General features: G+C 46.8%; 1 protein-coding gene across 3 annotated transcripts in view; it reads right to left on the bottom strand.

The window, feature by feature from the left end:
• Nucleotides 1-13592, bottom strand: part of NUP214 (nucleoporin 214) — a 97772-nt gene that overhangs the window by 45170 nt on the left and 39010 nt on the right. For all 3 annotated transcript variants that reach the window (XM_084820813.1, XM_084820811.1, XM_084820812.1), the window contains exons 20-24: nt 12620-12705; nt 9428-9511; nt 6835-7086; nt 4021-4176; nt 3396-3504 (exon numbers count right to left, since the gene is read on the bottom strand). In XM_084820813.1, coding sequence (XP_084676939.1) covers nt 3396-3504; nt 4021-4176; nt 6835-7086; nt 9428-9511; nt 12620-12705 — 687 coding nt within the window. The remainder of the gene's footprint in view (nt 1-3395; nt 3505-4020; nt 4177-6834; nt 7087-9427; nt 9512-12619; nt 12706-13592) is intronic.

The raw sequence follows: 13592 nt of genomic DNA, 5'->3' as shown, positions 1-13592 counted from the left end.
TCTCTTCAAGAAAATTGGAGATCTCAAGGGAACGTTTTGTGCAAAGACGGGCATGATAAAGGACAAAGAAGGCAGGGACCTAACAGAAGCAGATGAGATTAAGAAGAGGTGGCAAGAATACACAGAAGAACTATACAGGAAAGATCTGAATGTCCCTGATAGCCATGATAGTGCGGTCACTGAACTTGAGCCGGACATCCTAGAGAGTGAAGTCCAGTGGGCCTTAGGAAGCATTAGTAACAACAAAGCTAGCGGAGATGACAGTATTCCAGCTGAGCTATTTAAAATCCTAAAAGATGATGCTGTTAAAGTGCTGCATTCAATATGCCAACAAATCTGGAACACTCAACAGTGGCCACAAGACTGGAAAAGGTCAGTTTACATTCCAATTCCAAAGAAGGGCAACGCCAAAGAGTGTTCAAACTACCGCACAATTGCGCTCATTTCACATGCCAGCAAGGTGATGCTCAAAATCCTACAAGCTAGGCTTCAGCAGTATGCGAACCGAGAACTACCGGAAGTACAAGCTGGGTTTAGAAGAGGCAGAGGAACTAGAGATCAAATCGCCAACATTCGCTGCATCATGGAGAAAGCAAGAGAATTCCAGAAAAACGTCTATTTCTGCTTCATTGACTACGCTAAAGCCTTTGATTGTGTGGATCACAACAAACTGTGGCAAATTCTGAAAGTGATGGGAGTACCAGACCACCTTACCTGTCTCCTGAGAAACCTGTACGAGGGTCAAGAAGCAACAGTAAGAACCAGACATGGAACAACCGATTGGTTCAAAACTGGGAAAGGAGTACGACAAGGCTGCATATTGTCACCCTGCTTATTTAACTTATATGCAGAGTACATCATGAGAAATGCCGGGTTGGATGAATCAGAGGTCGGAATTAAGATTGCTGGGAGAATTATCAACAACCTCCGATATGCAGACGATACCACCCTAATGGCAGAAAGCGAAGAGGATCTAAAGAGCCTCTTGTTGAGGGTGAAAGAGGAGAGTGCAAAAGCTGGTTTGAAACTCAACATTAAAAAAACTAAGATCATGGCATCCGGCCCCATCACTTCCTGGCATATAGAAGGGGAAGAAATGGAAGCAGTGACAGATTTTACTTTCTTGGGCTCCAAGATCACCGCAGACGGTGACTGTAGCCATGAAATTAAAAGACGTTTGCTCCTTGGGAGGAAAGCTATGGCCAACCTAGACAGCATAGTAAGAAGCAGAGACATCACCTTGCCGACAAAGGTCCGTCTAATCAAAGCTATGGTTTTCCCAGTAGTAATGTATGGCTGTGAGAGCTGGACTATAAGGAAGGCTGAGCGCCGAAGAATTGATGCTTTCGAACTGTGGTGCTGGAGAAGACTCTTACGAGTCCCCTGGACTGCAAGGAGGTCAAATCAGTCCATCCTAAAGGAAATCAACCCTGAGTGCTCATTGGAAGGACAGATACTGAAGCTGAAGCTCAAATATTTTGGCCACTTAATGCGAAGAGAAAGCTCCCTGGAAAAGACCCTGATGCTGGGAAAGACTGAAGGCAAAAGGAGAAGGGGACGGCAGAGGATGAGATGGCTAGATAGCATCACGGATGCAATGAATATGAACTTGAGCACGCTCCGGGAGAGAGCGCAGGACAGGAAGGCCTGGCGTGCTATGGTCCATGGGGTCACGAAGAGTCGGACACGACTGAACGACTGAACAACAACAACAACAACAACAAATCATCCTTCCCCAACCTGGAGCCCTCCAGACTGTTAGTCTACAACTCCCATAATTCCCAGCCAGCATGGCCAATGACTGGGAATTATGGGAGCTGTAGTCCAACAGATCTGGAACACACCAGGTTGAGGAAGGCTTTGATTAACATTAGGGAGAAGAACTAGAGGCCTGATGAGGTTGCTTAAGGGGTCAGTTAGTTCTTGCCTGCGTGTCACCAGCCTGCCCGGTTTGAGCAATTCAGGGCCACCATGCTGGTCTTAGACTGTTAGATCTTTCATCTAACAATACCTGAAATGCAGCTTTGTGCGACAAGAAACCAAATTTCATTACCAAGTTTATTTTTAATATAGCACATTCCTGGAAAAGTGTACAAAGCAGGGTACAAAATTAAAAGCAGAAATCACATGGAGTTAATAAGATGACAATACAGCGGTCCAAAAACACAGCAGCATCTGGAACTAATGAAATGTCAAAGTTCCAAAAGTGTCAAGAGAGGTTTGAGTGGTCCACCACCCTGACAGAGAAGGTATGTCAAAAGCCACACACAACCACACACGGACATGCCCAGAAGTGATCCCCCAAGATCCCCCAGTGAGGTTCTCCTTCCTGGGCCACACATGTCACCCAGACATGTCACATTTCTACACAGTCGGCCCCTGCCCGCCCGCAACTAACTTCAAAATTGCTGAAGGGAAATGGACCATCTGAAGTTGCTTTCCAAATCAGTGTAATTTCTCACATGCACATGGCTTGGGACCACAATATTTGACAGAGCGCCTCTCCCGACACGAACCTACCCATACACTATGCTCAACATCTAAGGCCCTCCTCTGGCTGCCTACTCGGAGGGAAGCTCAGAAGACAGCGACAAGGGAGAGGGCCTTCTCGGTGGTGGCCCTCAAATTATGGAATGCTCTCCCCGATGAGGCCTGCTTGGCACCAACATTACCTTTTCGGTGCCAGGTTAAGACCTTTCTCTTCTCCCAGGCATTTGGCAGTATACAGTAAGTTTTAATTGATCCTGGAATGGCTTATGGTTATGGTTGTTTGCTTTGAGATTACTTGTTTGAAGTTATTTTAGATATATGTTCTTGTGTATATTGTCTATTTTTGTGTTTTTTTTTAATGGAGTTGGCTTTTAAAATCTGTATATTGTATTTTAAATGTTTTTCATCTTTGTAAACCGCCCAGAGAGCTTTGGCTATTGGGCGGTATAGAAATGTAATAAACAAACAAGCAAACAAGCACACACACCTTGCCACCTCCTGTAAATCGTGCAAAGTTGCTCTCAAATGACACCTCTGCCTGCCAAATTCTGAATCAAGAAAACATGCACAAATGATGTTACTTAAGGAGACTTTAACATATCTGCAATGCAGGTCACTAAATCGCCACCCCCTTGAATAGTGGAGGACCTGAAGACTAGAAACTTTATTTCAAAATGAAAGTGAGACCCTGAGATACAAATAACCTCTTCTTCTGCCTTGCTATTCAATTCACTCCTTAAAAACACACACACAATCCAACCTAGCCTCACAGCACCATGAGGTGCTCATCTTCCTGAAGCAATGACACTGCCCCCTACTGACTGCTGAACCTTCCCCACCAGCATTGCACAAACCGAAACAGGTCACAGGGAAGGCACCGAGAAGAGGAGAAAGCATTCACCCACCCTATTACTGCAGAAACGGCTGGAGGAGAGGCATTGTTTTTCAGCTCCCGCACGTTCACAACCTGAGGGACGTTCTTCAAAGTTGACTCAGTCAAGGAAGTGCTCACAGCTTTAAAATAATAAAACAGACAGACCACGTTAATTCTATCAGCAATGGAAGGCCTTGCGCTGTGCACACAAGTAAGCAGGATACGCTTATCCACAGATTACCTGGTTTGTTTTTACTTGACAGAGTTCCGCAGGCTTTCCCTGAACTCTGGGATTATTTTTGTGCAGGTTCCGCCAATTTGCGCAAATTACGGCCGCCTTTTGCGTAAACTGTTCAGAAATTTGCACAAATTTGGGAACCTGCAAAAAAATGCGCAAAATGCCCAGAAAAATCTCAAACTGGCCACACTTGCTGCAGATCGAGTTGGGAGCCACAGTGAGAACTGGAACAATGTCGGGGGGGGGCGCTAGGAAAACCCATCGAATTCTAGCCCCCAAATGGATTTCTGCGACATCCCTATGTATGCTACCTTGGGCTCCTTCAAGGAAAGGAGGGATATAAATGTAACAAATAAATAAAAACAAATGAACTTCCATCAGTTATGTTATTGTTTTGGCTGCTATCTTGCAGTTTTACCTGGATTCTGGTTGGCCATCTGTCTCCTCAGTGCTGCTTCTGCTGCTGCTTGGGGTGCTGGGAGGGTGATGGAGGGAGTAGGTGCTCCGTGCTTCACTGTCTTTGTCGCCAGCATTGTACTGTCTGCTCCTTGGGGGATGATTTTAGGGCTGGATACTGGAAGAGGAACAAAAAGGCCACACCTCAGTCAGTTACTATGAGCCAGTCATCCCCAACCTGGTGCCTTCCAGACGTTTAGGACTACAACTCCTAGCATTGCTGACATGAGAAGAGCTGTGTTGGATCAGACCACAGGTCCATCTCGTTCACATTCCGTTCACACAGTGGAACTGAGGGGACCTGGGTTCAAATCTCCCATCTCAATGGGTGACTTTGGGACAGTCTCCGTCTCTCAGCCTAGCCTACCTCACAATTATTGTGAGGATACAATATTGTGTGGGGAGGCAAGTAGCCATGTGCAATCCTATGCAAGTCTACTCAGAAGTAAGTGCTACTGTGTTCAATAGAACATACCCTATGATCAGCTCTCCCCGCCGCCCCAAACCAACCTGCTTTTTGTAACATCTCGCCTGATGAAGAGATGATCTGGAGATCTCAAAAGCTTGCACATTTTTTTGTGATCTTTGAGCTGGCTTAGTAAAGATATTACCCTAGATGGATTTTGGAAGTTTTCTTGTGGCCAACATGGCTAAAAGACATCCTGAACTGCTTGGAGGAAGGGTGGGATTTTTCTTTTCTTTTTTTAAAGCAAGAAAGAAACAGAGATGTATTGCATTAGAATTCTCTCTGCTTTCATGAAGGTAAACTTTGCTTACATGGGTTTTGCAGGATTCATGAAAATAGCAGTGTTTTGATTTAAGTATAACTTCTGTGTATTGGTTCAATGTTAAAATAAAATATTGCTAAATATTCAGTGTTCTCTGGAGATCCTTAAAAATCAGCTAAGGCTGTATATTAGGAGTTAGACCTACATCCCCCGGCCTCTGCTGAACACACCCCAATTGGAGAAAAGACCAACCAGGATCATGAACTAGGCCTGGGATACGGGAAGCTACTTTAGCTGCTCACAAGGTCTTTGATTCCAAACCCCAACCACAGTATCAGGCCTCACCATGCCATATTGCAAACTGCTCTTGAAATCTCTTTCTGGGTTCAAAAATAGAATTGTGGCACCAGGGACCCAAGAGGGGAGGGAGGCAGAGAGAGAATGTACTCTTTGAACACCTCAAGTACACAATGCACATGGAATGAGTTCTATGGTTGCCCGGATCTGGCCCATGCCTTTGGGCCCCTGTGGGAGCGCGTGTGGTTGTTATTTTTTAATTATTATTGCAATGATACACTACCAAACAGAAAGCAAGTGTTCCTCTGAGAACACTTTCCGTAATTATTTCAATGTGTGAAAGGGACTCATCTTTCCAAAAGCTCATCACAATTTCCAGTCCAAAAAGACATATTAATCCCGTTAATGTATCAATTTTGGCTACCAAAAAGGCTGTCCTCAACTATTCCATCATGTGTAATGGTCCATTAGATTCCCAGGGCTTTGCAACAAGCTTTTTTTTACAGCCACTAACAGATTCCCAATAAGGGCTTTATGGTTTACCTATGTCAGAGTTGGCTAAGAAATGCAACAGGATACAATCTCAACTTAAATCCCAGCCATTACAAACATACTAATACCTCTTATTAAAGCTAAACTAAAGGCATGAAATTAGCGTAATATGCATTACATTTCCAGCAGTTGAATGGTTTTTAGACCCTACTGAGTCTTTCTGGAGCCCCCCCCCCCCCGAGAGATGGTTATTCATTCTAAAAACCTCCTTTGCTTACCAGTACACCCCCACCCTCTAACTATCAAGCTAGTATGGTGCAGTGGTTAAAATGTCAGGCTAGGATTGGGGACACCTGAGTTTAAATCCCTGATAAACCAGGAAGCTTGCATTGGGCCAGTCCATGGCCCCCAGCCTAACCTACCTCACAAGGTTGTTCTGAAGATATATAGCCTGCCTCATAATTTTTATTTGCTGCCTTTTATTATGGTTATCCGATGCCAGTGCTTTATTGTATCGTATTTTAAATAACTATTTATATTGTTGTAACCATTTGATGAAGGGCAGTATAGAAATGTTTCAAATAATATAACAAACAAGATATAGTAGGGTGAACGCAGATATTGACGGTTTGTTGTAGGACTTTTTTTCTGTCCAACCATGCAGAGGATTGCATCCTCAGTTTTTTATTTAAATGTGTTACTACATTTTTATGTAATCTGCTTGGGGCAGAGACTTGTCTCTTTTTCTGCCCTAGGGCACAATCCTATGCATGTTTAGACAGAAAGGAACTCCTACAACTCCCAGCATTCCCCAGCCAGCCATGTAGGTTCCTGCCTACTTCCTGGGATGCTCTAGGAATGAGATTCCTGCTCCATGGCAGGAACCATAGATCCTGGTCCTAGAGCATTTCCCCCTCTATTTGGGGCAACTGCATTGGGGTGGCTGGGGCAGGGAGGGGGCTTCAGAACCTTGATGCTGTTGCTGCAAGACCAAGATTTGTTGCTGCTGGGGTGAAGGCGTGACAAGGGTGTGTGCACATGCGTGTTGCACACAAGTGCGCATGGACTAAAATGGTCCACCCCTACTTAGACCCAACGAAAGATAATCTAGTTATGAACACAGAGGAAAATTGCTGTGCTGGATCAGGTCAGACTGATGTTCCACCTTAACTCAACATCTTATCACCAAGGAAACGGACGAACAGAAATCCTGGAGAAAAGCACACAAAAACAGGAGAGATGTTCCAGAGCCCACTCACTTAGCGTGCCCGTTGGGATCTGGGGTTTGCCAAGAGGCAGGGGCTGCGTCATCAGACCCGGCTGGATGGAGGGGGTCCGGACGACAGGGGCATGACGGGGCACTGGCATTGGGGCAATCTCCTCCTCCTCCTCTTGATCCGGGGCTTGAATATCCTCATTCTCCAGGGACTGGGCAACCGAAGACGTGGAGCTCACGTCATCCAAGTCTTCGTCGTATCGCAAGGACAGGAAGGCCGACTGGGAGAGACTGGCTGAAATGTTTAGAAAAAGACGAACAACAGATGGCCATTTTAAGACAAGCAGGAGGTGACAGCAAACGTGTCGGAAGGATTTCTGTGACTCTGGTGATTAGATCATGAAGCATGGAGCTACATGGGAATGGAGACTGGCACTCAAGGGTCTCAAGCCCCTCCGCTCTGTCCTAGCCATCGTGTGATTAAAACTGGCTCCAGTTTCTTAAAAATAGGGGTGGCAGTCCTAGTCACTCCCTCTAATACAGCCAGAATGGTGTACTGGCGAGAGTGTTGGACTGGGAGCTGGGAGATGCAGGTTCGAGTCCCCACTCGGCCATAGAAGCTCATTGGGTGACTTTGGGCCAGTCACAGACCTCAGCGAAACCTCCCTCACAGGGTTGTTGTCGTGAGGATAAAATGGAGAGGAGGATTACGTACGCCGCCTTGGGTTCCTTAAAGAGGAAAAAAGGCGGGATATAAATGCAACAAATAAATAAATAAAATAATAGCAAACTCAGTGTTCCTGTGCTAACAAGAAATGGAAGCAAAACTGGGCCACTGAGAAACAAGGAGGTGGCATCAGCACACTTGGGGTAGTCCCAAGGTTTACAGAAGAGTCAAATATGTCAAGTCATCCAATCTGTCCTTCAGCGGCCGTTCCGTCTGGCTGCAGCAGGGGCAGAGAAGGAAAGCAGGCCTACCACCAGCCCTGTGGAAAAGCCACAGCCTCATCAGGCTTTGCCATTCTGTCTGGCTGCAGCAGACGGGGAGACAGGAAGCAGGGCCACTCCACTGGCTCAGCCGAGAGACATGCACTTTTGGGGTCCTCCTCTCTTTGAACTGTTCCCATCCTAGCCGGCCATGATAAGACAACCAAACAACACTACAGCCATTAGAGCATTACATCAGGTTGTTAAAAGAACCGCAAGATGTTAAAAATCAGTGCCGAGTTTTCCTTTTCCCTCCCCATCCCTTTTTCCTTTTGTGTCGTGTCTTTTTCATGTAATTTCCTTTAAAGCCCGAGGGCATAGACGGTCCTTTTTTTTATTGATCTATAATCCACGCAGGGTACAAATGCTTTAAATCAGGGGGCAGGCAACCATTTAGGCACATCTGGCAATTTGAGAAACTGTCTTGGGCACCACCACCAAATGGCTGCCACAGGAGGCGTAGCAAAGGACAAGTAACCTTTCCAAAGGCTAAGTACCAGGCCGAGGTGGGGGCTGAGCCCCAACACACTTGACAACCCCTTTGAAGCCACTTTTCAGCATTGACAGAAGCCTGTTTCATAGAAGGCAAATTATTTTCTCTCTTACACCCACTCCCACTCTGCCAAGCAGCTTGCTCCCCCTATTTCTTTCTCTCTCAGTCTGCATCACCACCCAGACACACGCTCCCTCACAAAAGTCGTTATTTAAAAAAATAAATAAAAAGTGGGAGGGCTAGAGCATCTTGGCAGGTGCCAAGAATATGGCTTGGGACCAGTCTGCCTGAAAAACTGCCTTCTCCCATACACGCCTGGTCGGGTCTTAAGATCTTTGGGAGAGGCCCTTCTTTCAAGACTCCCGCCTTCAGAAGCACATTTGGTAGTGATGCAAAGCAGGGCCTCCCCGGTGGTTGCTCCCAGGCTTTGGAACTCCCTGCTGAGGAAGGCTAGGTTCGCTCCCCTCTCTGCTGTCCTTCCGCCAGCAGGCAAAGACCTTTTTATTCAAGCGGGCCTTTGGTGTGTAATCAGGTCTGTTGGGTCGGATGCTGTTTTTACTCTGTTTCTGCCGTGTTTTTAATTGTGCTTTAATGAGTTTGTTTTATTATTGTTTTAATCAAGCTTGATTTATGATCGTCAGCTGCCTTGAGTGCCACTTGCCTTGGCAGAAAGGCAGGGGACACAACAAATAAATAAATGGTATCCGGGCCCCACTGGTGCCCACAGGCACTACGCTGTGTACGCTGCTTTAAAATATATATATAAAAAAACCTCCAAAGGGGGCAAACTCTGGAAATCAGTCCAATGAGGTCACCAGGAGTTACAGAATGGTAAATGTCACCTGGAAAAGAAAAACTGAATGCTGGGGGGGTGGGGTTGGGGTTGGATGGAGGAATAGAAGACTTAACTGGCCACCTCGAACCCTTGCAGCTCGTATTATAGGAAGGCGTGGTTGGCTGGCAGACACCCTGAACAGGAGCATTCCTGTTAGAGGGTGAGGATACAGTCAACACTTCGTTGCAGGTCCTATTTGTACCCCCCCTCCCCCAAACCTAACCACAAAGGTGGGAGGTTTGTAGGGGAGAACAAAGAGCCTGTTGCAAACCACAAGCTTTTGCTAGGTACCGAGCAGTATTTGCGAGTAGCATGGGATACCTGGTGCAGTTGACCGTATGGGTGGCACCTTCCTCTTTGCTAGGAAATTCCTCAGCTGGGCCTGCTTCACGGGGGAGAGTTTCGCTGAAAGAGAAAAGGGGTCAAAGTCCCTCGAGCAATAAAAATGATTATTTATCAAGTATTATCAATGTAGAGTGCTTTATAATCCAGAAGCCTCCACAACCCAGAATGCCTAGTTCCATTTCACAGACAGATAAATGGAGGCGACAGCAACTTGCAAAAGTGCACTCAGGGAGCCCGTGAGTGAGCTGGAATTTTAACTTTCGTTTCCAGAATGGCTAGCCACTGAATGCTGGCCCAATTTAGCCTTAAAACCAAACCATGGTTGGGTAGTCAGGGGCGCTCCCCTGTGGGCTCCTTCCTCCACTTCCTGGCTTCCACTAACCCGGGACTGCTGTGTTATCCCAACTGGAGGCCTATGGTTAGTGCCAACACAGCTTTGCAACTTCCCTCTGCCCCCTTTTCCAATGGCGGTTTCAAATCATGGGTAGGTGCTAACCAGAGTTTGTCAGTTTGGACATCATGGCACACTTTAGCAAGCGAAAGCCAGGGAATGGACGGGAGAAGTACACGAGCTATTAGGCTGGTGTGCCCTGTGGGCAGGGCTTTCTCAGTGGTAGCCCCACACTTCGGAACTCCCTCCCCAGGGGGATACGTATGGCTTCATCAGTGCTAGCTTTAAAAAAAATGTGGAAGACTCACTTGTTCCAGTCTGCATTTGGTGCTTAAAAATCATTAGCTGTTCCTGCTAGAGTGTGTGTGTCTGTGTGTGCGTGCGTGAGCATGCACATGCATATACACGTCCACGCACGCATAATTGTAAGTTTATTTTGTTGTGATATTTTAAGTCACCTTGTGAGGGCAGTGTGCCTAGAAAGGCAGGTTAAAAATCAATAATAATAATAATGAGGAAGAGGAGGCAGTGGCGGTGGTTTGGTGTTACGTACGAGTTGGGTCACTGTCTTTCAATGTTTCCCTTTTAAAAAGGATGTGTCTTATAATGCACTACTTGTCAGGGTGGAAAATGAGCTGATACAACCCCAGAGCAGTTCTGATTCTGAGGAGGATCAGCAATCCGTGGGAAAGGGGCCAGCTTATCCCTCACAGGCTCAGCACCTGGCAGAGATTCCTCCTGCCGGCATTCCTGAGTGACCCAGGCAGTGAGAGAGTGTGGGAGGGGGGCTTGCTAGACGCTTGATGCAGATGCAGGGAGCGATGAGTGATGGAGGGCACAGAAAGGAGGCGTAGCACCCGTTTGGCGCGCAAGCAACGGCCGCCTCCCGTGGACCCAAGGGAAAGAGGGAGGATCTCTCCCTAGCCCATAGGTTCAGGGTCTTCAAGTGACTCTCCTTGTGGTGATTAGCATCTGAAAGAGTCATTAAGTTGTAAAAGGATTAAAGCCTTGAAAAGAATCCTTCCGTCTGTGTCTTGAGTTGGCTATTGGAGTCTATTGAAAGAGGCCGCTAGGGCACTCCTGACACTACTATAGCCTTTCCCAACTTGGCACCCTCCAGATGTGTCAGACTTCAACTCCCATCATTCCCAGCCAGGATGGGAGCTGCAGTCCAGTACATCTGGAGTGCCCAAGGTTGGGGAAGGCTTCATAGAATCATAGAATAGTAGGGTTGGGAGGGACCTACAAGGCCATCGAGTCCAGCCCCCTGCTCAGTGCAGGAATCCAAGTCAGAGCATCCCTGACAGGTAGCTGTCCAGCCTCATCTTGAATGCCTCCAGTGTGGGAGAGCCCACCACCTCCCTAGGTAATCAGTTCCATTGTTGTATTGCTCTAACAGTCAGGAAGTTTTTCCTGGTGTTCAGCCGGAATCTGGCCTCCTGTCACTTGAGCCCATGATTCTGTGTCCTGCACTCTGGGAGGATTGAGAAGAGATCCCGGCCTTCCTCTCTGTGACAGCCTTTCAAGGACTTGAAGAGTGCTCTCCTGTCTCCCCTCAGCTTCCCTTGTCACCACATTCAAAGAGGAACTCGGAAGCTCAAAAGGCTTCCCAGGCATTCAGCAACAGCAAAATACGTGCTTAGTTCCGCGGCATGCGCTTCCCCAAGTGGTGCCCTCCAGACCCGTTGGGACTATAAACCCCAGCATCCCCAGCCAGCTAGTCATTAACGAGAGGAGGAGCTGCAGAGGTGGGGCCTGCAGAGCTCGGTGGGGGTCCCCCTAAATAAAAGGGAAGGAGCTATCAGCACAGCGACACATGCATTCATTCACGAAGGAGGGCAGCCAGTAAGGCATTTGCTGCCACACGCATGCGATGCCGCCTTTTAAAAACGCAGGTAAGAAATTTCCCAGTGGGCACATCTTGGATCGGTCCTTGAGCTCAGCCCTCAAACAAAAATGTTTTAAACACATTCAGCAATAATTTACTTACTGGGAGCAGAGTTGCCTCCCCCAACACAGAATACAACACAGAAGCCAACACCCTTATTTCTCATCACCCACCCAGCCTCATTAGCTATCCTACACAGCTAATCAGAAGATTTTTTTGGTTGTTGCTCATCTCCCCACGCTCCGCTTTTGTCAACCCTTTAGGGAATGTATCAGCCAACCAGCCCCAATTTTAAAGGTACCAGCAGCATCATTGTGCTTGCTCCTCCAGAACCCTGTGGTGTTATTACATTTTTAAAAATGTAATGCTAAGGACATTTTAGCTGTGTGCCAAGATGCTTTGCAGATATTGCTGCTGCTAGGATTGTATTTTCATGGTTATGACTGTACTTTAAAACGTCTTTCATAACTTCCTATTGCGGATGAAGGCAGGCAGGCCAAGGTTTGAAAAGACACTCAGCACAGACAAAAAGAAAACAGCTCTTCACACAGCGCATGATTAAACTGGATGAGGAAGGTCTGTGTTATATTTTTGCACTGTAGGCTTCCTTGAGTGTGCTCGCAACACAGGAAGGCAGAGTAAAAAAAACATGCACACACTGGAAGACACGTACGTATGCATGATGGGTTGGATCCAGATGGACACTGCATCAACTGTGCTGATGGAAGCGGATTTCCCTGAGCCTCCTTCCCATGGCAGCCCCTGAAAATGCTACAAGAGGAGGGGGAGATCCCCCAAAATCAGGTGTAGGGGTCCTTCTTTTCATGGAAAGCAGATGCTGGATCCAACCCATTAACATTACGAAAGGACACATGACCTGAGTCGTTACCTGTTGATTTGGGTGATGTTTTGGTGCAAGACTCTAGGGTAGCTTTGGTCAAAGCATTACTGAGGCTCTCCAGTTCGCTGTCAAGGCTGAATCAATGAGAGGGTGAAAAAAGTGGCGTAGAGAAGAAGACACAAATCAAAATCACACCATACAACATTTTTAAAAAGGACTCAAAGGTCTTAATGTGCATTCACTGATTTTCATAACAGCTCCCAGGAAGGCTCTTCCTCAACAGTCACCATCAGCAGCCATTCCAGCAGGCTGTACTGAGGGAGATGAGAGGGAGAATTGGGGCCATCCCACCAGCCCTGCTGAAAGACTACTTAATTTTTTCCTCTTTCCTCCCCATTCCTTTTCCCTTGTGGGTCATGCATTTTTAGATTGTAAGCCTGTAGCCAGGGATGGTCTTGTTTAACTGATTATATCTAAGCCACTCAGGAAGACTTTTGGGCTGAGGAGGAGGATGAAAATACCTTAAATAAATAAATAAACAAACAAACTATTCTATTTATTATCCTTGTGCTAGACCTGGTGAGCTGAGGTAACAATGGTCCTGAGGAGATAAGATCTGAATGGGGAGCTTTCAGCTCATAGCTCTTAACCATCACGTAAGCTCTCAGTTCTAATGTCTGACTGTGGATGATTGGGGGGGGGGGGAGGCAAGGGGAAATTTGGGTTTATTGGCTGATTTTCTGGGGGGTGGGTGAGCAGGGGAGAGAAACTGGACCAGCTAGCAATCCCCTGCATTATTAGTTAGAATGGGCTGTATCCTGTGATCTGCAGTTGGTGGGGAGAAATCGGAGAAAGTCAGGACCCTCCCCTAAGGCAAACAGATGTGTCTTCTATACATGCAAACAGCCCTTTGGGTCCAACCCGTTGTCATTTATGTTACAGTTTAGTTCTAGGCACACCTGTACGATTGTACTCAAACAACGGAATGTGGAATACTGTTTCTAACAGAACTCAGGAACCA

The sequence above is a fragment of the Heloderma suspectum genome, chromosome 14 (genome assembly GCF_057233095.1).
Source record: "Heloderma suspectum isolate Gila_16-S chromosome 14, 16-S_ref, whole genome shotgun sequence".
NCBI lineage: Eukaryota > Metazoa > Chordata > Lepidosauria > Squamata > Helodermatidae > Heloderma > Heloderma suspectum.
The sequence above is the reverse complement of the archived record's forward strand: the minus strand, read 5'-3'. Positions and strand labels throughout refer to the sequence as shown.